Here is a 25,675-nt window from a genome sequence, read left to right on the forward strand (position 1 = left end):
GTCAGCGGCACTGGATCTCACCTCTCCTCCAGGTTCTCATGGATGGAAATCAGCTAGTAGGAAAAGGTATCAATAGCCCTAAGAGGGATCTCCTTATTAGGGAAACCTGGAGTGGTGACCTGGACACCATGCCAGGGAGCAGATTCTGTCCTGAGGCAGTGGAAGCTGAGCCCTCCGTAACCCCCAAGCACTCTGGCACAGCAGTACACAATCGAGGGTTCGGAACAAAGCCTGCAGGCGTGACTGTAACTTTAAAAATTTCCCCTTTGGGAAGCCAAGAGCAATGCACCAGGCACCAGGTCTCCGCAGCTATCTAAACTGCTCAGCGCTGGACAAAAGCCTTGTGGATAGCGGGGAGCCAGTGTGCAATGCCGCCAAAACCAGATCTGAGCACCAGACCTCCCTGTGCCCTAGAGGACTCTTCATTTCACTTTCGGTCAGGCATCTGAAAGCAGAACAGCTTCCTTGGACTGAGAAATTTCCAAGTTACTTGACAATTGTAAAGTAGCAGCTGAGGCCCCTAGAAAAAGGCTGTACTTTCTACTCATTTGAGGTAGGGAGCTTGAAATAGTTTTAATTTGAAGGAGTGAGATAGTCCATCCATCTTATTTCACTTCCAGTACTCTGATTTTAGCAGCCTTGCCAAAGCAGTGGGACCATATTTATTTAAATGAGGTTTAAAGAGGACTCATGACATTTCTGCAAATGCCTGGAAAATTTTATTTGGTTAAAACCCAACACTTGTCATCACATAGTTGGCAAGATTATTCTTTTAAGATAACTGACAATGAAGAGCCAAAAATCTAATTGCTGAAGTTATTTTTTTCATCAAGAAAACAAAAGCAACTTTTATTAGACAAATCAAGGTTGTCAAATCAGATACAGCATCCTTCTTTCGAAGGAGACAAAGTTCTGGCTCTTTGTGAGGTTTGAGGATTGGTCCCATGCTTCATGTCATTCACCTTTGAGAATTCTCATTTGCAATACATTGGTCACAGTATCCCATCTTCTGCTCAAGCTAAGAGAAGAAATCACTGCAAATACAAAAAGCCAAATAACCTGCTTCCTTGATCCTGCTGTGACATCTTGTATCTGTGCATTGCCATATGCATTAAGATGGTAAGACTGTATCATGCCAGATGTGTTATTTCAAGAAGAGGAAACATTTTAAGGACCGTAGACTAGTCCTTGCACCTCATGTGATGCAACCTCATCATGCCAACACTCCACATTCCCTGAGTGTGGACTTTGGAGTCAGTGTTTTCTACGCTTTCCTCTTGCTGTGTGACTTGAGGATAAATAACCTCCCTGAGCCTCAGTTTCCTCATCCATATGATGCAGCTGAATATATCTTCTCACAGAACTGTCGCAACATTCAAGTAAAATAATGCATGTGAAAACACAAGTGCCTGGCGCTTGGTAAGTCCTCAGTAAACGGTAAGTAACCAAAAGAATTCTTAATAGGGGCAGTTGGTTCTGGCCAAGAAATACCTATCTGTCTATCTCTCAACTCTCTATTAATCATGGGTTAACTAGAATATATTGTTCGGAAGAAAGAAAACTTGACTCTAGGAAACCTTCTAAGTTCTTCTGGCTGGACTAAGAATTAAATTGACATGAAAATGAAAGTTGCTCAGTCATGTCTGGCTCTTTGCAACCCCATGGACTATACAGTCCATGGAATTCTCCAGGCCAGGATACTGGAGTGGGTAGCCTTTGCTTTCTCCAGGAGATCTTCCCAACCCAGGGATCGAGCCCAGATTTCCTGCATTGCAGGCGGATTCTTTACCAGCTGAGCCATCAGGGAAGCCCTAAAATGACATGAGACAGAGGTAGCAGGAGAAAATCAAATTTAGTTTTATACTTACGAGAATTCCACAAACACAAGAGGGCCAGAGACCCCACATGCAGGAGAGGGTCAGAGGCAGAAAAGCAAAATGAGGACTATATACCATCCTAAAGGAGATCAGTCCTGGGTGTTCATTGGAAGGACTGATGTTGAAGCCGAAACTCCAGTACTTTGGCCACCTGATGCGAAGAACTGACTCATTTGAAAAGACACTAATTCTGGGAAAGATTGAAGGTGAGAGGAGAAGGGGATGACAGAGGATGAGATGGTTGGATGGCATCACCGGCTCGATGGGCATGAGTTTGAGTAAACTCCAGGAGTTGGTGATGGATAGGAAGGCCTGGCGTGCTGAGGTTCATGCGGTCGCAAAGAGTCGGACACAACTGAGTGACTGAACTGAACTGATATACCATCCTGAGTTAAGGAATGGGATGGGTCCTGGGAGCTTCCAAGGATAGGAGAATGGTAAGAAAAGTAGATGTTTGGTAATTAGATATTTGCCCTACCATTTAGAAGGGCCCTTTAGATAAATTATATCTCCAGTAATAAACTGTTTTCTGAGAAAACCCCCCAATTTAAATTCTTCTGGGTAGTTAAGGGAGGGACAGTAATTTCTCTTGCATTCACCAGGTCTCCTTTGCCTTTAGCTCAAAATAATCCTCTTGCAAAAGTGGAACATTTGGAAGAGGCTCCTTATGAACCCCTACAACACGCAAACATATAGTGTAGGTTTACACAGCATCAGTTCAGTTCAGTCACTCAGTCGTGTCCAACTCTTTGTGATCCCATGGACTGCAGCACGCCAGGCTTCCCTGTCTGTCACCAACTCCCAGAGCTTACTCAAACTCCTGTCCATTGAGTTGGTGATACCATCCAACCATCTCATCCTCTGTCATCCCCTTCTCTGCCCACCTTCAATCTTTCCCAGCATCAGGGTCTTTTCCAGTGAGTCAGTTCTTCGCATCAGGTGGCCAATGTATTGGAGCTTCAGCATCAGTCCTTCTAATGAATATTCAGGACTGATTTCCTTTAGGATGGACTGGTTATCTCCTTGCAGTTCAAGGGACTCTCAAGAGTCTTCTCCAACACCACAGTTCAAAAGCATCAATTCTTCGGGGCTCAGCTTTCTTTATAGTCCAACTATCACATCCATACATGACTACTCTGAAAACCATAGCTTTGACTAGACGGACCTTTGTCGGCAAAGTGATGTCTCTGCTTTTAAATATGCTGTCTAGATTGGTCATAGCTTTACTTCTAAGGATCAAGCGTCTTTTAATTTCATGGCTGTAGTCATCACCTGCAGTGATTTTGGAGCCCAAAAGCATAAAGTCTCTCACCGTTTCCACTGTTCCCCCATCTATTTCCCATGAAGTGATGGGGCCAGATGCTGTGATCTTCGTTTTCTGAATGTTGAGTTTTAGGCCAACGTTTTCACTCTCCTCTTTCACGCAGCATAGGTTTAACAAAAGCTGTAAAGCTAGAGACATCCACAGGATGGAATAAAAGACAGGGAGAAAGAAATGGAAATAGGAAAACGGGAAGGAATGAAAGACGCGAGAGATGGCAAAATAGAGAGGAATTTTCTTTTAATTACAGACAAATGTATGGACAGGAGAAAGAAGCACAAATGAAAGAGAAGGTGCCAGACCCCGAAGGCCTAGGCAGGGCGGGGCGCCTCTGGTAGCTTTGAGCCGCGGAGCTTGGGGCTGGGGGCTGGGGGCTGGGGGCTGGGGGCTGGGCGCAGGGGTGCACGGTGTGGGCGGGGCATGAGCAGGCCCCGCCCAGGACCGGACTTCCTGTCGGGCGGACGCTCCAGCTCCCCTCCTCCCGCTGCCCTCTCGCTGCGGAAGCGACGAGCGTCTGACAGGCTGGTGCGCCCGCCGCCCTGAGGTGAGCCCGGTCTCCCCGCTGCACTTGGGCGGGCATGGGGGCGGCTGGCGCCCACGGCCCCGCGGGCCGGGGCGGGGGGTGGGCTCGGCCGGGGGCGCCCGGCGCGGAGGCCCCGGCTGAGAGCCCGGGACGACCCCCGCGCCGCGGGGCCTCTGAGCGGCGGGTGCGGGGTGACCCACTGGCTCTCGCCTCGCCGATCCCAGAGGAGCCCAGAGGCCCGGCCGTGTCCGGGGCGGGTGGTCTCCGCCAGCCCCCTACCGCGTGTCGCGCCGCCGCGGACGGGCGGCAGGAGGCGGCGAGCGGGGCAGAGACGTCCACCGCGCCTCAGGGGTTCGTCTCCGAGCAGACGAAGGCGGTGCTGCCTTTGGGCTTGTCGTAAGACTGGTTGGAAGGCAAAGGCGCGCACACAGCTGAGAAGTGTGGGGAAGACCCCCGAGTGCGCCAGGAATGACGGACGGCGGCCGGTGGGCTTCCGGGCGGGGCGGCCTCCTCAGAATGTCAGTCAGAGGCGGCGCTCAGTGGCTGCCTGCTCACGTAACTTACGTGTTTGTATCTGCAGGCCGTACTTCTCTTTTGAGGTCAGGATCCGTGTGTTCAGCGGCCTAATGGACCTCTCCTTTTGGCTTCACAAAGGCTCCTCACGCTCTCCTAATTAAACTTTTGATTTCCCCATCTCTTACCCAGATCTCAGATTTGCCTGTCTTCTATCGTTCCATGTTTCGGTTGATGTCACCGTTATCCATTCATTTGCCTAAGTGGGAAATCTGGGCCTCATTAAACTCTCCCCCTTCTCCATGGTCCGTATCCACTCTATTGTTGAGTGCCCTCACCTTTTCCTCCCAGAGCGTTTCCCTACCGTCCATTCCTCCCTCAACCCTCCCGTCCGTCTTGTTCTGCAGCCCACAAGTAATGATGCCTCATGGCTCTCAAATCGAAATCATGCCTCTAAGGGGTAATCACCATGGCACGACCCCCAGCCACATCCCTCCTCCTGTTCCTCTTAATCTCTGAGCTGTCACTTAGGCCTTTTGGTTCTTCTTCACATACCAGGAGTCCTGCAGTTGAGTTAGTCCTTCAAATCTTGGTTGAATCGTGTTCTTAGGGAAATCATTTCTGGTACCTAAGACCAGGTCAGTGTTCTCCTGTTAGGTGCTTCTCGTTGAATAAATAGTCAATGCATAGCTCTCAACTGATTGAACAAGTACAGCCTCTGGGTGGAGAACCCCCAGAAGAAAGGGTAACTTTTGAAATGAGCCTGGAAGAATTGGTAGGAGTTACACATATCAGTGCTGTGAGAAGGGGGAGATATGAGTGGCTTAAGCACAGTTTCCCTCTAGAAAGCAGATTCACCGTGAGAACATCCAGTTCTGTTGAAGCCTAGAAGAAGGGGACGGGAGTAAGAATGGAAAGAAGAAAGAAGATCTTAGAAACAATTCTTGAACTGCTCTGAGTAACTCAAAAAGTGGCTTCCTTCTAAAATCATTTAAATGCTTATATTAAGAAACAGGTTTCTCACGTGGCTCAGTGGTAAAAGAATCTGCTAGTCCAGGCAGGAGTTGCAGCAGACCCTGGATTGATCCCTAGGTTGGGAAGATCCCCTGGAGAAGGAAGTGGCAACCCACACCAGTACTCTTGCCTGGAGAACCCCATGGACAGAGGAGCCTGGAGGGCTACAATCCATAAGGTTGCAAAGAGTCGGACACGACTGAGCACACACGCATATAATATATATAATAAGAAGAAAGAGCTAGCAGAAACAGCTGAAAGTATCTGTCTTTTGCCCCCACCCCCATCCCCTCTCATCCCCATTCCGATACTGTGAACACCATGATTGGGATTTCAGACCAGTCTCCAGGGTGAAACTCTGTCAGTTATTCTCAACTGTAAAGATTAAACAATTAGGGTTGCTTTATAAATGATGCCACACATTTCTGAGTCTGACAGCTTAAAAAGCTTCACTGTCCTAGGTACAGATTTTGGAGTGTGGTTAAGCCTGTGGTGAGTTATTTTAGTCTTCTCTGTAAAAAGTCAGTGGAAAGTTGGACAGTTCCGAAGACAAAACTGTTGTATTTTTTGCCCTCTCTGAAACCTGGGGCAATTCATTTTTAGCTTTATATGTTTTTTTAGTCCTGGAATTTTCTTTCCTCAGAATGTCACAGTGGAAAGAGCAGTGGACTTTCGATTCAGAATTGAGTTCAAATTCTGGTTGTGTCATCTGTCTACAAAACCTTAGGCAGATTAGTTATATTCACTGAGCTTTAAGTTCTTCATCTTTACAATATCTTTAAAAATAATTTTACATGTACAAAGCACCATACTCAATTAGTGCTTTCTCCCCCTTCCCTTTAAAACTTCTTTAATTTCCATCCATAGTCAGTTGAATCCATGGATGCCAAAACTGCAGATACTGAGGGCTGACTGTTCTCTGTATTCTTTTTCTAATTTTTACTTTATTCTTAAACCCAAATATGCATCTATCTTTTAGAATATTTATTGTGTCATTTCTTCTCCATTCCTCAGATGATTGTTGTTTTTTTAAAGTGTGATATGGTATGGGCCCTTTGAGAAACACTTTCATAGAATACTTTTTGTTATGAAACTGTTTCTACAATAGAAGTGAATGAGGCTAGGTTAAAAATGTTTCTTAATGGACCTGTGAATGAATATTGAGAAAAAAAAAAAAGAGAATTCTAGAATCCGGAGGAGGGTGAATCCTGAATGGAAGTATTTTGCAAATTGAGATGTTTTTGTGAATGAACTTCTGTAATTAAGACTTTTTAAGCAATTTGTAACTGCTTTGTCTTTGTATGTTTTGAATTTGTTGAGAAGATGGCTGATCCTTGGCAGGAATGCATGGATTATGCAGTAACCCTAGCAGGACAAGCTGGTGAGGTACGAACTGAAATCTCAGCTATGATGTGATGGATGTGGGCAGTATGTGGTTGCCTTCTTAAACAAAACAATGTATTTTTATTGATCTGGATTTGTTTTCAGTTTACTTAATGGGTGAATACTTCCATTTTATGTCATTAAACGTTTTGTAGTAACAGTTGTATATCTAAAATTGGTTGTAAGAGTCTATGGTTTTATACGTAGAAAGTCATAACCACTAAGGGTTTATTTTATATACACTGTGGCAAGAAATATTTAAGAATACCATTCCAGACTGATTGATTGTTTCAGATCATTTCTATTATTCATCTTTTAATTTGATTTAAAATGACTTATATGCTTTTCTTATTTGCTTACCAAAACATATCTTTTTAGGTGGTTCGTGAAGCTCTCAAGAATGAAATGAATATTATGGTTAAAAGTTCTCCGGCTGATTTGGTAACTGCTACTGACCAAAAAGTTGAAAAAATGCTTATCTCATCCATAAAGGAAAAATATCCATCTCACAGGTATTGCTTATGTCAGTTTCATGTGATAAAAATGAAATCTAGGTTGGAGTCCAAGACTTTTTACTTTAGACTCAGAAATTGACTGTCCTTAATTTACGCTGAACTGGAGTTTATTTGGAGGGTGTCAGAATCCCTGAGAGTAGGACTGAGCAACCAGGAAGGAAGGCAGAGCTGGTTAGGGTTGGGTCAGTGTTAGGCGCCATCGTTTAGAAGCTGCCTCACTCCTGACTACTCTCTTTGGATGTCTTACCCCATTAGCTCAAGGTTACAAATCATATGCAAAAACATCACTTGCTGAACTTAGGTTTTTTTCCCTAAGCACAAACTTCCAGGGAGCAGTGAACAGAGGATATTTGGATTCCTTTATAGAAAGAGGAGTGTTGGATGCTGGGAAGTTAATGTGACAAATGTCTGTCATAGAGAAGATTTGAAAGTTCAGTTTTATTCTCTATATTGCAAACATTTTTAGGTGCTAAAGGAGTGGTAGCTTTGAGTTTGAGAGAAAATACTAAAATCTGTCTCTCTTACGGACACAGAAATATAACTGAAATACTGTCATCGTTTTAAAAGTTTTAACATTGTCATTTGCCAGTTCATCTTCATCATGCCATTGGCCTTTCCTGGTATTTTAGCCACTGAGGAGAAAAAAAATTGTTTAAATCTGCATATGCTTTCTCTTAGTAAAAAGGTTTATAGCTAAGAGAAAAAGACAAAAGAAATTCATGGTAATGATTATTAGGACTTTTCAGTTTTGAATAAAGGACATAAATAACAGAGAAAGTAGGAAAGGAAAGAAGAAATCCAATGAATTCAGACATCATTTACAGAGTTCACCTGACATTTACTGTGTAGTGTGTTTTAGGAATGCATATTGATACAGTGATTTTGGTGGGTGATTTTCTTTCTCTTTAACTTATTTCATGTTCTCTGTATTATCTATTGCTGCATAGCAAGTTACTCTTTAAAAACTTAGCAGCTCTAGATAACATAGAGTTTTCTAGGATCAGGAATACGGGAGTAGCTGGACTGCATGGTTCTGGCGAGGGTCTCATAGAGTTATAGTCAAACTGTCGATCTCCTCAAGGCTCAACCGGGGCTGAAGGATCCATTTGCTTATGGTTTTGGTGACCTCAGTTCCTCATGGCTTGTCTGCTGGCAGCTTCCTTCAGTTTCTTCACCATGTGGGCCCCTCCACAGAGCGGCTCATAGTGTGGTGAGCGGCTTCACCTAGAAAACAGAGGGAAGGGGAAGGTGGAAAAATAGAGTGAATAAGACAGAAACCTCAGTGTCATTTTGTCAAAGAGTCTTCAGAATTGCACGTTGTCACGTACACGTTGTTCTTTTGGTTAGAAACGAGTCACTAAGTCCAGATTCACACTCAAGGCAAGGGACATTAAGCTCTACCTCTTGAAGAGAGGGTTATGAGAGAATTGGTAGACTTAAACCTCCACATTTCCTTAGTAAGTTATCATCTGCAATAAAAGCCTTTTTCAGCATGTGTCTTTTCTTATCTTAGTAATACATTTGAGAATTTTGAATTCTGTCATATTTCACATGACTTGTTCTGGGGGAAATAAAATTTTCTCACTTTCATCTGTCTGCGGGAAAAACAATAGAAAAGTGTAGTTGTGTAGACTTTTGTTCTGTATTATAGTAGACTAAAGGTTTGAAAATTGTTGAAAACTGTAAAGATTCAGAATTTGTCATATTTGCTTTTAGTTTCATTGGTGAGGAATCTGTGGCAGCTGGGGAAAAAAGTATCTTAACTGACAACCCTACGTGGATCATTGATCCTATTGATGGAACAACTAACTTTGTACACGGGTATGTTTTTAAAATTTTAATATTGTAATTACTGTTCGTGTATTAACTGAATGAACTGTTCAATATGGTTTTCATTACCACATATACTTTAGAGAATTCTGTAGTTGTAAAATATGTTATGCATAATTTTCCTCAGCTGTGGATGAGGTAATGAACTATTAATGTTATAGACATGTGCAGTCAAGTGCTCTGTTCACCATTCTTTTTCTCATTGTTGAAACCACATAAAGATGTATGCAAGCAACATTGCTGCTTTGAAATCAATTAAGGAACTGACTAACTCAGTACTAGAGTGTGCCTTTATAGAGTACACTTAATCCAGGAGAAAAAACTTTAGAAAGAGCATGGGTTTAGAACATGTGACCTTGTGACCTTGGGCAAGTTAACTTAATCTTTTTAAGCCTCAGTTTTATTTTTTTCATTCCCTAAAATGGGCACATTGATGGTACCTGCCTCATAGAATTGTTAATGGGGCTTAATGAGTTGTACATTTATATAAAAACTTAACATAGTGCCTGGCACAAAGTAAGTATGTAATTCAGTATATGCTGAGAAGAATATGTAGGGGAAAAAAAAAAATATATATATAGACACAAATTAAGTATATAAGTCCAGATATATAGAAGAAAGCCTGATGGATTTAAGAGTTTCAACAAGTAGTTGAGTTTGGTGGGATGACACATAGTTGTTATATTTGAAGTTGTCGTATGTGGCTGTATGTATCTTTACGAATAGAACTGTTAAAGCCATAAAGCTAAGAGGTAGGATCTATATATGATAGAATGTTACTGCAGAAAGATGCTCATGATATGAGGTAACATACAGAAGATTATAGTACAGTGGATAGTATGATCCCATTTTTGTTGACCTTTAAGCTATATTCGTGGAACTTGGCATTCAAAAAGTATAGAAAGGCATGTGGTGCTAAGTGGCCTTCCCACTTCCAACCCCAGCTTCTCAGAATCTGTTTCCGGAGGCAGCTGTTGTTATCAGTTTCTTGTGAATCCTTTCAGAGCTGTCTCGTGCCTATAGAAGCATTCTGCATGTATGCATCTGTGTATTCCTCTGCCCCTGCCCTGCACTTATACAGAGGGTTGCATACTATACACACAGTTCTGGGAAGGGATGAGACTATTGATAGGAGAAAAATTGTAAGCAGTTATATCATGAAAAAAAGTTTGTTGAAAATAAGTTCTACCTTGGTAAATTTGTGTTTTGTTTTGTTTTGTTTTTTTAAGATTTCCTTTTGTAGCTGTTTCAATTGGCTTTGTGGTAAATAAAAAGGTATGTTGTTTAAATTTATGGTTGGTAAAATGCCTTCCTGTTGTTTTCTGAGAAAGAGTAAACGAGTCTCCATGATAAATTTAGGTTGTCTCTATTCAATATATGTAGTACCATTATTTTGAAATAAAGTACAGACCTGCTAAACTTGTGATACTTTTTCCCAGTGAAGAAAATGTAGTGTCTTCTGAGAAGATTTTACAAGGAAAAAATATGCACAAGTAACTGAAATATGATTCAGTATTTAATCACCATTATATATGTGAATATGATAGAAGTTGATATAGGATCTGAAATGTTTAATGGAAGAGTTGGGTGCTGAGCTAGGAATGCTTTAGTAGACATTTAGTGAAGGGAAAGACCAGGAAGTGGTAGGGGCCAAGTGTAATGAGAAAATACAGAGTATATTCAGGAACCTAAATACTTACTATATCTAAAGCCCAGTAGCGTACACTCTACACCTATTGCATTTCCATGCTGTTTGAGTATTTGATTAATAAAAAAATGAATGATATTTAACATTACATAACACCTTACATAACTGTCTTCAAGGAGCTTGCGATATATTTGATCAACATGTACACAAAAGAGTTAAGAAAACCCTGAAAATAAAAACATAAATTAAAAAAAAAAACATAAATTAGTGCAAATGAAATCTTAGGCACAGGATTGTATTAATCAGTGAGAACCTTCAAAAGGAGATAAGTGAGCATTTCTCTTATTATCCATTCTGGACTGTTGAATTCCCAGTTCAGTGCAAAAGTTAGATGTCGAACTACGAAAAAATAAAAAGTAAGAACGTGAAGAGGGTGTAACGCATCCTGTCAGCAGCGGTTTGAGGAAATCTTCATAATAAATTGAAGGGGTGTTAGAATTTGGTCATGTGAGTTGGGTCATATTGGGAATTTTCCAGGTAAAGAAGAAAAGGAAAGTATTTTAATCAGAAAGAACAGTCTGGGGATGGGCAGGATGTGTATGGGCGACAGTGAGATGATCGTTGTGAGTGAAACTCTGGAAATGGTTGCAGCAGAACTGGCGAGGTGAGCTTGCTGTGGTCAGGCCATGAGGCCATGTGGTCTGTCTGTGCCGGAACACTTAGTGGCTTCGAGGTGGTTGGAAACCAGGAGAGGTTTTTCAGTGCAGAGTGCCAGATAATTCCAGCACCGTTCGAGGTCACACCAGAGGGGTGGGCAATTCTGAACTGAGATGGAGGTGGTGAGAATAACTGAGGAAATAGCCAAAATCAGGAAGTGTTTACAAGATAAAACTGACTCATGGGGAAGGACTGAGGCATGCACGATCAGGTTGCGAGGGAGCGTGACCTCTGTGGGTGAGGTTTCTGCAAGCCTAGGTTCCGAAGCACAGCTCCTGACCTGCGTTGATGGGGTTGGTGGGAGCCACACCTATAAGGGTAGTTGACTTTGTGGACTGGAAAGAAAAAGCCTGTAAGAATCAAGAGAGCTAAAAGGGAATTGGAAGAAAAGGAAGGGTGAAAACGGCTGAGACACACAACTGTTGGGGGTTAGGCAGAGAGGAAAGTCAGAAGAAAAAGTGACCCCAAGAGAGAGCAGCGGGAGGAGGACAGCACCAGGAGCACAGAGTATGGGGTTAACTGTTGGTGGTCCGCAGCCTCCAGATCTTCAGAGAAGACACTTGGTCCATGAGAGTCCATTCACGATCTCTTTGCAGGGAGTTTCAAGAGATGCATGATCAGAGCAGAAGCCAGATTGTGATGTAGAAAGAGAATGAGAGACGCAAAGTCTAGACCACTCTGTGGCAGTGAGGAGAACAGGAGAAGGTAATGAAGGCCTGGTGAGGGAGGGTCACTCTGGCGAGAAAGTACCAGAATCAAAGCCCAAGAGACAGAGATCCGTTGATGGAGCAGGTTTTCAGAGAAGTGTGACACAGGAGGAAGGAGTCACCTTAGAAAACAGGGAAGATCTGCCTTCATCTGAGGCGGGAAGGAGAGAGGTCAAAATGTACGCCCTGAGTTTGGAAACTGATGGGAGGAGACTCAGGGTTCAGACCTGATGACCTCTTCCTCGGCTCAGCTGGGAATTAGCATTTCAAATAGCCCACAGTCTAGCCGTTTAAAAACATTAACGTACCAGATATTCTTGCTGCTTTCTTAGAAAAAGTATTGATTGAATGAAGAAAAATGCTCAGGTTTGGTAAAGAAAGCTTGCGTTGTTCCTTCCACAGATGGAGTTTGGAATTGTGTACAGTTGCCTGGAGGATAAGATGTACACTGGCCGGAAAGGAAGAGGTGCCTTTTGTAATGGGCAGAAACTGCAGGTTTCACACCAAGAAGGTGGGTTCACCCTCATGTTTGGTGTGATTCAGACCACACACTCGTACGGTAACCTTGGTGTTCTCCAAGTGTGACCTGACTCATAAGTGTGTGTGTTTTCTCTGTACTTTCTCATCGTGACCACAGTTGTGGACGCGGTCATGGAAGCTGGGGAGGCAAGTACAGCGAGCAGATGGCGTGTACGCAAGGCTGCGGCCTTGTCAGGGGCCCTGGGGAGCGAGCGTGCCTCCCACCGCACGGCGCTGTTGGGTCATTGCTTCAGCCCTGCGTCTCAGATTCTTTCTAGAATTCCTCTGCTCTGATGCCACTGGGACTAGTTATTAGTAAATTGAAAGAGAAAAGGCCCTTCAAGTTGGGAATCATTAAAAATGGGACATAAAGCTATTATATATAAGGATGGGTAAAGAGCACCTTTCTACTGTATAGCGCAGGGAACTATATTCAGGGTCCCATGGTAAACCATAATGGAGAAGAATACGGAAAAGAATACCTAGATACACACATATATATATAAAGCTATAACTGAATCACTCTGCTGTGCAACAGAAACTAACACAGCATCGTAAATCAACTATACTTCGATAAATTTTTTTTAAATGAGGCATAAAACTTTTTGTAATGAGCATAGTGATTGGCCTTTTTAAGTCTGCTTTCTCTGGGGCAGCTCACTGTGTTTTAGAGGCACTTACCTTCCCTAAAGCAATCCCAACATTTTCCACAGTTTACACTTGCAGGTTCGTTTCGTTTCTTTTTTTTTTTTTTCAGATTCTTTTATGTGCAGCAAAAACTTTATTAGAATCCTCCTCCGCTTTTATAATTTTTCTCCTCAGACTCTTAATTTGAGGGCAGATTTTGAATTTGTTTTCTTTTTATTGAACTCTAAGACCCCAGAGATTAGAAGATACATTCTAATTTTCGAGATGTTAACATGTGAAAAAAATGTGCATCTTAGAATTGAAGGAATGTGGCAGCTTTCATAGAAAGAACTCTTTCCGCTCTTCTGTTATTTCTTTCACTTAAACAGGTTATGTGATCATTAGAAGAGTTCACAGTTATAAACAAGGCTTGGAACAAGCTGGCGGGCACATCTCAGCTGTGGGCGGAGGTGAAGTGTGAGGTGTCCCAAGAGTAGCCTGTGAGCCAGGAGGGTTGAGTGTGTCCTGAGCTTTGGTCACAGTGCTTCAAAGAGAAAATGGAAAGCACTGGATAATTTGTCAAGTTAGTAAATGGAGGTCAGATGACTAAATTTATTGAAGTATAGTTGATTTACAGTGTGTGAATTTCTGCTATACAGCAGAGTGGTTCCATTGTACACATTGTATTCTTTTCCACATTCTTTTCCGTTGTGGTTGATCACAGGATGTTGAGCGTGGTGCCCTGTGCTGTATGGGGCCTTGTTTATCTGTTCTATATGTGGTAGCTTGCATTTCGCAATCCCAGACTCCCACTCCTCCCCTGCCCCACCTCTTCTCCCCTTGGGCCACCCCAAGGCCATTCTCTGTATCTGAGCCGCTTTCTGTTTCATAGGTATGTTCATTTGTGTCATGTTTTAGACTCTGTTTGTTTTTATCTTTCTCACTTCTCTTAGTATGATAACCTCTAGGTTCGTCCATGTAGCTGCGAACGGCATTATTTTGTGGTCGAGTAATATTCCATTGTATATATGTACCACATCCTCTTTATCCATTCATCTGTTGATGGACATTTAGGTTGCTTCCATATCGTAGGTGTTGTACATAGTGCTGCGGTGAAGGTAGGAGTGCATGTATCTTTTTGAATTACAGTTTTGTGTGGATATATGTCCACCTAGATCATATGGCAACTCCATTTTTAATTTTCTGAGGAACCTCCGTACTGTTTTCCATAGTGGTTACACCTGTTTACATTTCTACCAACAGTCAGTCAGTCAGTTCAGTCGCTCAGTCATGTCCAACTCTTTGCGACCCCATGGACTGCAGCACACCAGGCCTCCCTGTCCGTCACAACTCCTGGAGCTTACTCAAACTCATGTCCACTGAGTCGGTGAAGCCAACCAACCATCTCATCCTCTGTTATCCCCTTTTCCTCCTGCCTTCAATCTTTCCCAGCATCAGAATCTTTTCAGATGAGTCAGTTCTTCACATCAGGTGGTCAAAGTATTGGAGTTTCAGCTTTAACATCAGTCCTTCCAATGAATATTCAGGACTGATTTCCTTTAGGATGGACTGGTTGGATCTCCTTGCAGTCCAAGGGACTCTCATGAGTCTTCTCCAACACCACAGTTCAAAAGCATCAGTTCTTAGGTGCTCAGCTTTCTTTACAGTCCAACTCTCACATCCATACATGACTACTGGAAAAACCATAGCCTTGACTAGATGGACCTTTGTTGGCAAAGTGATATCTCTGCTTTTTAATACGCTGTCTAGGTTTGTCATGGCTTTTCTTCCAAGGAGCAAGCATCTTTTAATATCATGGCTGCAGTCACCATCTGCAGTGATTTTGGAGCCCAAGAAAATAGTCTCACAGTTTCCATTGTTTCCCCATCTATTTGTCATGAAGTGATGGGACCAGATGCCATGATCTTCCTTTTTTGAATGTTGAGTTGTAAGCCAACTTTTTCACTCTTCTCTTTCACTTTCATCAAGAGCCTCTTTAGTTCTTCTTCACTTAACTGTGGTACCATTTAATTTTAATTTTTGTTTTATTTCAAATCTATATATAAATTATTTTTAAATTCTACTTTTTAAAAACATATGTAAGGCATTTGGTGGCTAAATGTATCATGCGTGTAGGCAAACTGGTTATATTCTGCACTTTTGGGGAGGTAGGCTAAGAAGCTAGATGCCTTTTGATGATTATAAAAATGATGATAAAATGACTAGAAGAGAAGAAGAATTCATAAATATTTAAAGCCTTAGAAAGAAACAAATATGATTCAACTAGGAAGAAGGATAAAAATGTCCAATTTGTTGAGCTACACTGTCAAATTTTTTTGTCAGGTTCTTATTTATAAACTGTAGTAATTATTTGAAACTTTTTCTTTTAGATGTTACCAAATCTCTCTTGGTGACAGAGTTGGGCTCTTCCAGAACACCAGAAACTGTGAGAATTATTCTTTCTAATATGGAAAGGCTTCTTTGCCTTCCCATCCATGGGTAAGCTCTTTTTACTTTACCCCTGAAGTTGAATATTCTATTATATTAATGCTATAGATAATTTGACATTCTAAGGAATGAATTTTTATTTAGAAATGAACTTTTAATTAATAGACATGGAGTCAGTACCGTAATTCTAATTTTAAAATGTGATTTTTTTAAAAACCTTTATTTGAAAATAATTTGAAATTTTAAAAACCTTGCAGAAATAAAAACCTATAAGAAACAGCAGTATGCAGTTAAAAACCTATAAGAAACAATTCAGCTATTGTTAACATTGTACCCACTGCTTTATCATTTTCTCATTCCTTCTTTTCTGTCTCTTTCTTTGTGTATGTGTGTGTGTTTGTGTAAATATTCTCCTTTTTTCCCCTTCAGCAATTTCATGATAAATTACTTAGTGTGTGGCTCTTTACCCCTACATAATTCAGTTTGTTATTTCTTAAGAATAGGGATATTCTCTTCTGTAGCCACAGTACAACTATTGACTTCATAGCTTTATCTATCCACACATACTTAGTTTTGTCAGCTAATCTATGTCTTCTATAGCATTTTTTTCCTCCAGGGCAAGATTCAGTCTAGGGTTAGCATTACATTTGGTTGTCGTGTCTATTTCACCACCTTTAACCTGGAACATTTCCGTAGCCTGAGCGTTACCCACTTTCTCTAAGTTTTCAAGTTATTTGCACAAGGTAGGCAAGGTAGACTCTTACAGTTCATTTCTGACCTGTCTGTGTCAGTAGTTTTCTCCCCCCCTTATCATTTCTTATTTTATGTTATTTGTTTTTTTTTTTTTAAATCTTGATTAAATTACTTGGCCGTTTGTCAGTGTTTTTTTTTTAAAGAAAGAACCAGGATTTTGATTATTAATCTGGTCTGCTGTCTTTATCCTCCCTGCTTTATTGTTTTCATCATTGTGCTTTCTTGTCATTCATTTTGTTGTTTCCTGGTTTTTTTTTTCCTTTTTAAGTAGAGAATTTATTTTTATGCTTTGATTTTTATTGAGGTGAGTATTTAGGCTGTGAGTTTTTATCTGATTGCTGCTTTAAATGTATCCCACAGATTTTGATGTGTTTTCATTGCAATTATTTTTCACAAAATTTGTAACTTCTGTTTGTATTTCCCCTTTTACCCAAGAGTTGTATTCTTAAACTTCCATGGGGAAATGCTTTTTGTGTTTTCTTAGTTTTTTTTTTTTTAATCTGTAGTTTTATTACATTGTAATAAATAAATTTTATGGAGCTTTATGTTCCCTTTGGGCCTAGTATATGATCAGTTTTTGTGGAACTTCTATATACACTGGAAAAAAGTACAGTTTGTACTTTGATGTTTGGACTTGAAGTCTAATTGTTTGCATTTGTCCGGTTAATCTTTGTCCACCTTTATTTTTAGTGTTTTTGAAATCAGTGCATTTTAAGTGCACCTTTTGAATACAGCATAGAGTGGAGTTTTGCTCTATAATCAATTTGAAAATCTTTTCTTTTTAATAAAAAAGTTAGGCTTGTTCATTTATTTATATGACCATTTTGTTTGGTCTCAATTTTGTATTATGTTGTAATTGTATTGTGATTTGTATATTATGTTATGTTTTATGTTAAGTACTCTGTACTTATTTAGTGTATCCTCTTTTTTTTCTCTCTTTTTCTATTTATAAAAGATTCAATTTTATTCTCATGGGTTTCTTTTATATTAAAACTGTTTATAATGCCCTTAATATTCTCTTTTCTTACTTAACCATTCTGTTAGTTCTGTAAAGACTCCAGAACTGCTTAGCCTGTTGCCTATATAACATTCAGTGATTTTACTCTGCTTTTCTCTTTTTCTCTCCCTCTCAATCTAGTTTTTTTTTTTTTATTAAGTTATTTAACTTGCATTCTTTCTAATTTATCAGGCATATTATTACTACATATTGTTTCACGCATAGTCCCATCCTGTGGTCTTAGTTTTTCCTTTATAAAATGGTCACTGTCCTGTGAAGTTTTCTTGGTGTCAGAAGTTCAGAAATAAGTAAAACCACTGAATCACTGAATTCAATTTTTATTATGCACAAAAAGACACTTTGCAAACCAGGAACACCCAGACCAAAACATGGGATGAGGCTCAGCCATGCATTGTTGTAAAGCAGCTTATACAGTAAGAAGGCAGTGACTAGTTATTCTTCAAAATGATTGACTATAATAGAATTTTCTTAAATGATAGGGAATTGATTAGTGGTTAACTCATATCCACCTTGAGAAACAATTTAAGTTTGCTTGTAATTTTCAGAAGCATAAGCAAGAGATGATCCAGGTCTAGTTACTTTTGTAAAATGTGCTAAATTAACCTTTGTTTTCATGACTAAACTGATTTGGTCTGCTCAGGGAATTTTCAAGACTGGTCTCTTTTTTTTTGCTTTAACACCTATCACCTTTGTATTGGTGAAGCTCATCCTCTAGTAGATTTCTTGGGAAGGGCACCTGTGCATGGTATTCCATGATTTCTGGCATATTCCTAACTGTTTTCCTATGGTCTTAAAACTCCAAGGACAGCTTGGCTGGATAGAACATCCTTAGTGAAAGAAAGTATGAAGAATATTTCTTTAAAAATGCTGTTTCACTGTTGCTTTGCTTTGTATGTTGTTTTTGAGAAATCTGATGCCAGTCTGATTAATTGACTTTTGAATTATTTCATGTTTTGTTTGGAGTCTCTGAGAAATTTTTTTTTCTTTTAATCTTTCATGGCTGACACTTTTATAAGGATATATCTTGGAATTCTTAGAGTTGCTTGTTGTGGGATGGTTTTCTCCCTTTCATCGATAGATTAATGTCTCTCTTTCTTTTTTTCTAGCAAGTTTTCTTGAATTTTAAATATTAGTTCACTTATGCTGCTTTCATTTTCTTCTTCAAAGACACCAGCAGGAACATTCAACCTCCTTTGTATCTTCTCTTCTGTTACTTTCTCTCTGGCCCCTTTTACTTTCTTTTATTGTTTTTTTTCTCGCTGCCCTTTTTCAAGTTTTCATTTGCATCTCTTCTCTTTAAGGGTACCTTGTGATTCAGTCTTAATTTTTGATAAGGTTTTGTCTTTTTTTATTCCTCTTCATTTCTGAGTTCTATTATCTCTTATGTTATTTTTTCCTTCTTTTATTTCATTCACTTCTGTGCTTACTTTTCCTTTTGCAGAGAAAGTTTATCAGCCAGAAAAAACCCAAACACTTTATTATTAATGATGTTTGATGTTTCACTGTAGTTACGTGCAGCTGTGTCTACTTTTTTCCATTTCTGTTCACTTTGTGATCTGGGTTCCTGGTTTCAGAGTTTCTGCTTCCCTTAGTTCTCTTCTTCTGTGTAATTTCTGTTAGGAATCCCTGTTAGGTGTAGGAGACAGGGATTGGCATGTCATTTTCTCTTTCATTTCTCAGGATTTTTCATTTCTTTTACTTTTTAAAGACTTATTTATTTATTTCTGGCTGTGCTGGGTCTTTGTTGCCGTGCTCAGGCTTTCTCTCGTTGTGGCGAGCGGGGGCTGCTCTCCACCGTGGGCCACAGGCTGTAGGGCACACGGGCTCAGGAGTGTGGCTCACGGGCTCTGGGGCATCCGGGCTTCAGGAGTGTAGCTCACGGGCTCTGGAGCACCCGGGCTTCAGGAGTGTGGCTCACGGGCTCTGGAGCACCCGGGCTTCAGGAGTGTGGCTCATGGGCTCTGGAGCACTCGGGCTTCAGGAGTGTGGCTCAAGGGCTCTGGAGCACCCGGGCTTCAGGAGTGTGGCTCACGGGCTCTGGAACGTGGGTCAGTAGGTGTGGTGTCCAGGCTTAGTTGCTCCATGGAGTGTGGGGTCTTCCCAGACCAGGGATTGAACCCACATCCCCTGTATTGGCAGGTGGATTCTTTACCACTAGATCACCAGGGAACCTCACCACCTCCTTTATTTTAAGTGGAAGTATAATTGTATATTAATTGTAAATGACATTTATGAGGCAAAGTAAATCATTATGGATCCCATTTCCCTTTTTGGGGAGATTCATTTAATGAAATGCACTATATTTGTTTACTTCAATGATGTTTCTTGTGTGTTGCTTTAGGGAATGATTTGATCATGACTTGGCTCCTCTTTTGAGACCCTTTAATCTGCTAGGCCCTCGGCGGGGTGCTTTGCTTCTGTTGTTTCTGATCATTGCAGCTGTAGCCAAGTTGGTATCCCTATTTCGATGACAAGAAGACTAAAATTTGAAGAAGAAACTTCTTTCAAAATTACAGTTTTTAAGCAGCTGAGCAGGGAAGCAAACTCAAATCTTTGTGATTCTGAAGATGGATAGGTTCTTTTTAGCTCTATACCATCCTAACTGTAAAGGAGGATCAGACTAACATGGGATTCAGACAGAACACATTTGCAAAATCTAGGCCACAGCCTCAATTGTTTGGTGATTAAGTACTATCTTTAGTAATACTTACCCATAAAAGAATATACTTACTGATCAAAAGACCTTTTGCCAGAGAGCTATTGAGATACATCAGAAGTAGACAGAAGCATTTCATCTAGCGTTGGTCTTCCAGCCCAGGGTTCAGTGTCTGAGTAGAATGCCAAGAGATGATTTGTGGAAGATCTTGGTGTTTTCTTTCTGTGATGTGAGGTATGAACTATCACATATCCCCTGAGAAAGGAGGAAAGTACACCATTCTTGATAAACTGAAAAAAGCCATAACGTTAATTTGGGTTTATATATCTATGGACATTTTTGGAATTGCTAGTTCTTAATTTTGATATATAGTAAAATTGTAGGTGGTAAAATGTATTTAAAATCAAGGGCATCATGTAATTCTGGTCCTTTTTTGTTGTTAAATTGCTTTGGCATGAAGGGTGTACTAGGCACAGTACTAGTTTATATTTATTTTTTAGATACAAAACAGATATCACATTATTTCTTTTTTAATTTTAATTTTATTGGAGTATAGTTGATTTACAGTGTTGTGTTTATTTCAGGTGTATAGCAAAGTGATTCAGTTATGTACATCCATATTCATTCTTTTTTAGATTCCTTTCTCACATGGGTTGTCCCAGAATATTGAGTAGAGTTCGCTGTACTAGACAGTAGACCCTTGTTGGTTGTCTGTCTACATATAGTGCGTGTGTGTGTTCATCTCAAGCCCTGATGGATCCCTCCCCCATGTTTCCCCTGTGAACCATAAGCTTGCTTTCAGTATCTGTACAGTTTCTGTTTTGTGAATAAATTCATTTGTCTCAATTTTTTAAAAATTAGATTCCATGTGTCATACAATATCACTGACATGTGAAATCCTCTTATTTCTTAAAAAATAACGAAGGGTCTCAGTGAACAGACCTGACTGTGTTATTTTCAGAGGACTTGCCTGGTGGCTTAGAGGGTAAAGCATCTACCTGCAATGCAGCAGACCTGGGTTCAATCCCTGGGTTGGGAGGATCCCCTAGAGAAGGAAATGGCAATCCACTCCAATATTCTTGCCCAGATAATCCCATGGAGGGAGGAACCTGGTGGGCTACAGTCCGTGGGGTCACAAAGAATCAGACACGACTGAGCGACTTCACTTTCACTTTCAAACAATTAAAAGAAGACGTTTGAGTAAAAACCATTTGAAAGTAGTTAATTTACAGACATGGCGACTCCTTTTTCTTAAATACTTCAGTGTGTATATTTTTGATAAAAGGGACATACTCTAAGATAACCACAACACAGTTATAAAAATCAGGAAATTAGCTTTGATACATTGTCTAATATAGTGACAATTAAGTTTTGAAAGAATTCTAATCCAAGGTCCAAGCCAGTATCATATGCTGCACTTTAAGTGTTATTCTCATCAAGCCTTTTTTTTTTTTTTAAAAGATTTGTATACTTTGGCTGCACTGGGTCTTTGTTGTGGCCCGCGGGCTTTCTCGAGCTGCGGCGGCGGGGGCTCCTCGCTGTGGGGGCTTGTCTGCTCTGGGAGCACAGCCCCCGCAGAGGCGCAGGATTTGCCGCTCCTAGGCTCCAGAGCCCTGGCTCAGGAGTTGTGGTGCTTGCGCTTAGTTGCTCCTTGGCACGTGGGGTCTTCCCGGACCAAGGATCGAACCTGTATCCCTGCATTGGCAAGCAGATTCTTTACCATTGAGCCACCAGGGAAGCCCTCATCAATGCCTTTTAATCTGGAACAGTTGCTTAGCCTTTATCTTTTATGACCTTGACATTTTTTAAAAATGTAGGGCGGTTGCTTTATAGCATGTGTTTTGATTTGAGTTTGTTGGATTTCCTTGATTAGATTTGGGTTATGCATTTTTGGCAGGAATGCAACAGAAGTACTGTTATGTCCTCCTCCTCAGTGCATTCTGTCTGGAGACACAGGGTACCTTTGTTCCATCGTGCGTGTGTGTGTGTGTGTGTGTGTGTGTGTATCCAACTCTCTGTGACCCCATGGACTGTAGCCCGCCAGGCTCCTCTGTCCATGGGAGTCTGCAGGCAAGAATACTGCAGCGCGTTGCCATGCCCTCCTCCAGGGAATCCCCCGACCCAGGGACTGAACCCAGGTCGCGTTGCAGGCGGATTCTTTACCAGCTGAGCCACCAGGCCCGCCCTTTGTCCCATTACTGGATGCTAACTTTGATCACTTAGTAGTGATCTTGCCATCTTTCCCATTGTAATTATTGTGTATCTTATAGGGAGATACTTCAATGTGTAAATATCAATCATTTTAGCATTTATTGATGATTCTTTCCTGAATCAGTTATTATTACAATAGCTGATAAAATGATGTCTGTACTCACCCTGACTTGGTGTATTTCCAAGGACAAGGTTCAGTGAGAAGGCCCCGATGTCAGCAGAGCCCGGCAGGGCTGCCACCTTCTGGCCACACGTGCCGATGCCCATGCCACTGGGGGTGACCAGGGGCGCTCTCGCACGAAGGTCCGACAGACTCCTTGTGTCGTGGGGCCGTCGTCCCCGGGTTTTGACCACAGTGACGAGGCATGCATGCTGTGGCAGCAGAGTTACAGCGTTTTCTTCAGTGTTTTTCTTCCCAAAGTGTCATCGCTTTAATGTCTACCTCACACCTGACTGGTTTGTTAGGATTCATTCTGTCATTTATATAGTGTATCATGATAATTAGGTTTCACGTGTTTTGATTTTAAAATTCAGTGCCACCTTTTTTTTTTTTTAACATTCGGTAGATTGGTTCAAGTGATCTCAGTCCACACTTGAAACTGAAGCTAAGGAGGAATGCCTTACTTGAATAATTATATTTTCCTGTCTTGTCTGTTAGGATCCGGGGTGTTGGAACAGCAGCTCTGAACATGTGCCTGGTGGCCGCTGGGGCTGCGGACGCGTATTATGAAATGGGGATTCACTGCTGGGATGTCGCAGGTGCTGGCATCATTGTGACTGAAGCTGGCGGTGTGCTCCTGGATGTCACAGGTAAAACCGCGGAACCAGAATGCGTTGTTTTCTTTCCATATCTATGGGACTGTCCTCCAAATATGGCCTCTTTTTTTTAGATGTATCTTTTAATGTTTCCCTTTAATATTTTTTCAATGTTTACACTTCAGCTCTTCAAGGCAACACAAACCATGTAATTTTCTGCAGAATCAAAATAGCATATATTGGGAAACAGAGGCAAAAATGAGAAGTTAATGGTAGTGTGTAATTAATAATAATAAATGGCTAAGCTTCTTCAAGGCTTCCCTGGTGGCTCAGCTGGTAAAGAATCCGCCTGCAATGCAGGAGACCCGGGTTCAATCCCTGGGTTGGGAAGATACCCTGGAGAAGGGAAAGGCTACCCACTCCAATATTCTGGCCTGGAGAATTCCAGGGACTGTATAGTCCATGGGGTCACAAGCGACTTTCACTCTCACTTTCAAGCCTCTTCAACTATGAGTACCAGGAACTCTTGAGAGGCTACAGAGAAAGGCTCGAAGGGCACCGGGTCTGAGGTTGCACCAAGAGCGCTTTGAGCGGTGACTGTGGTGGCGGCATGCGCCTCCTCCACCACCCGTTCTGCCCTGGCCCAGGGCAGTCTCATACTTTCTCTGCACTGATGATGAAATTTTTAAAAGTGAAGAGTGAACCTGGGTTAAAATAGTTCACCAGCTGTCTGGGAGAAAAGCAGCAAAGAATTAAGAAGGTGGGAAGGAGAGCAGCGTGCAGATCCCTGGTCTCGGGTTTTCTGTCAATAGGTTCCAAACATGAAATAAAGATGATGTGTGTCAGACCCCCCACTTCCTTCAAAACTGGGATTTCTAAAAGATGCTGAGAAACTCATTTATGTATTAGCAAAGCTTAAACATTGTGGTTATGACACAGTGTAGTTTTTTTTCAAGATAATAGAAAATATATAATGTTATGATCAACCACAGTACATACTGCTATGCTTGTTTTATAGGAATTATTTTTTACAAGATATAACCATTTTCCATATTTGATTTTAGGTGGACCATTTGATTTGATGTCACGAAGAGTAATTGCTTCAAGCAGTAAAACATTAGCAGAAAGGATAGCCAAAGAAATTCAGATAATACCTCTTCAAAGAGATGATGAAGATTAACTCTGACAGCTTCACACATTCAGTCACAGTTGGTCTCCCCAGGTTTTCTGATGTGCTCGTGGTGTTACAAAATTCAGGACTTCTGTTTCACTTGAAAAATATGATTGGTGTAAATTGCTTTCAGAGTCCATATTTAAAAACTACAACTTGTTCTGTGTTTTACTAAGAGTAGGTGTGCAAGAGTGGATGAAGTAGTTCATTGTTTTAAAAATGTCTGTGTGGTAAGAATGTACTTTGGGAAAGTACACAGGCAGTTGGTGAGATAGGTTATCACATCAGCTGAAATAGCCAGTTAGCAATTTAGAGTTTCTAAGTATTTATGAGCCTGTGAAATTTTGGCTTACTATTTCTGTGCATATGCATTCTTAATGAGACAGTTAACTTTTTGGAAAATTTTTTCTTTAGTTTCAAAAGCCATAGTAAATTTGTAAGATGTATATAATGAATACTGCCTAGACCAAGATTTCTTTCTCTGCAGAAAACCTTGTTTTATTCATCAGTGTAGCACCAAACATGGTACCTGTCAAATGGGAGGCAATCCAAAAATAAGCATTGAAAGAATGAGTATTTTGAAGGTAGTAATTCCTAGTTGCTATGGAAAGTAATGAGCTGATCACTCTGTAATTTTACTTCAGGTTTGGACGTAAGAACATCTGGTCATCCTTTTTATATTTCACGTTACTGTTCCTGTTAACATTTCGTATTACCATGCCATTCCAGTGACTGCACCAAACAAAACTCCCCCCACCACTCTCGCTGTGCGTTTGTTTTAAATCGACAGTGGCGGCAGTTGGAGCCGAGGAGAAACCAGTGGGCCAGAGACAGCGCTCTCCCCGCACCCTCGTGGCCGCCTGTGTCGGTTTCCTATTGCACAGAACACGTGGTCCCCGAGCCCAGTAGCGTCCAATGGTGCCTGCTTACCACGGCACAGTCTGGGAGCAGCAGTCCCGGGCGCCTTCGCGAGGATCCTGTCCCAAGGGTCTTCCATGCGCTTGCAGTCAAGACGTTGAACGGAGCTGCAGCATCTTGGTTTGACTGGGGCTGAAGCTCCTCCTCAGTCTCGCTTGTGTGGGTGTTGGCAGCAGCTCCTTGCTGTCTGGTGGCCAGAGGCTTGCCTTCCTGTCCGTCTTCGTAGCTGAGGGTCCTCATTGCGTGGCGACGGCCTTCCGCCAGAAGAAGTGAACCGAGAGAGGAGGCAAGCAGGAGACCGCTGTGCCTCCTATAACCTGGTCTCTCAAGTCGTCACTCTCACTTCCATTCTTTTCTGTTCAGCAGATGTGACTCTTTAAGTCAGCCACACTCAAAGGCTGGGGAATTCCCTGAATAGATAGCATCATTCTAGAATTCTCTCTCTTGAGATCCAGACTTATGCTTCCAAAAGCCAAGTAAAATCTCTCTCAATGTGTTGCAGATGTCTCATGCTGAACGTGTCTCCAAATAAACTCAATCCCTGCTCCCA

The 25,675-nt window shown here is 41.4% G+C and overlaps 1 protein-coding gene across 3 annotated transcripts; it reads left to right on the forward strand.

The window, feature by feature from the left end:
* Window positions 1–1,397: 1,397 nt before the first annotated feature.
* Window positions 1,398–25,675, forward strand: IMPA1 (inositol monophosphatase 1). 3 transcript variants are annotated; one of them, XM_043483339.1, is made up of 9 exons: window positions 1,398–1,419; window positions 6,572–6,634; window positions 7,010–7,143; window positions 8,863–8,967; window positions 10,206–10,251; window positions 12,451–12,559; window positions 15,585–15,693; window positions 22,939–23,090; window positions 24,101–25,675. In XM_043483339.1, exons 2-9 carry the CDS (start codon window positions 6,572–6,574, stop codon window positions 24,214–24,216), a joined length of 834 nt encoding a protein of 277 aa, XP_043339274.1. In that variant the 5' UTR covers window positions 1,398–1,419; the 3' UTR covers window positions 24,217–25,675. The 3 variants fall into 3 exon arrangements, with proteins under 3 accessions (XP_043339274.1, XP_043339273.1, XP_043339275.1); XM_043483338.1 differs by lacking the exon at window positions 1,398–1,419 and adding an exon at window positions 3,645–3,742; XM_043483340.1 differs by lacking the exons at window positions 1,398–1,419; window positions 15,585–15,693; window positions 24,101–25,675 and adding an exon at window positions 3,645–3,742 and having other exon boundaries at window positions 22,939–23,088.

This window comes from Cervus canadensis, chromosome 12, assembly GCF_019320065.1.
Source record: "Cervus canadensis isolate Bull #8, Minnesota chromosome 12, ASM1932006v1, whole genome shotgun sequence".
Taxonomy (NCBI): Eukaryota; Metazoa; Chordata; class Mammalia; order Artiodactyla; family Cervidae; genus Cervus; species Cervus canadensis.

Excerpts from the sequence above, each read along its gene's own strand:
- IMPA1 (XM_043483339.1), top strand. The coding sequence starts at position 6,572 with ATGGCTGATCCTTGGCAGGAATGCATGGATTATGCAGTAACCCTAGCA. Across the intron at positions 10,252-12,450 it reads GCTTTGTGGTAAATAAAAAG|ATGGAGTTTGGAATTGTGTA; the intron begins GTATGTTGTTTA and ends TTCCTTCCACAG. Across the intron at positions 15,694-22,938 it reads CTTTGCCTTCCCATCCATGG|GATCCGGGGTGTTGGAACAG; the intron begins GTAAGCTCTTTT and ends CTTGTCTGTTAG.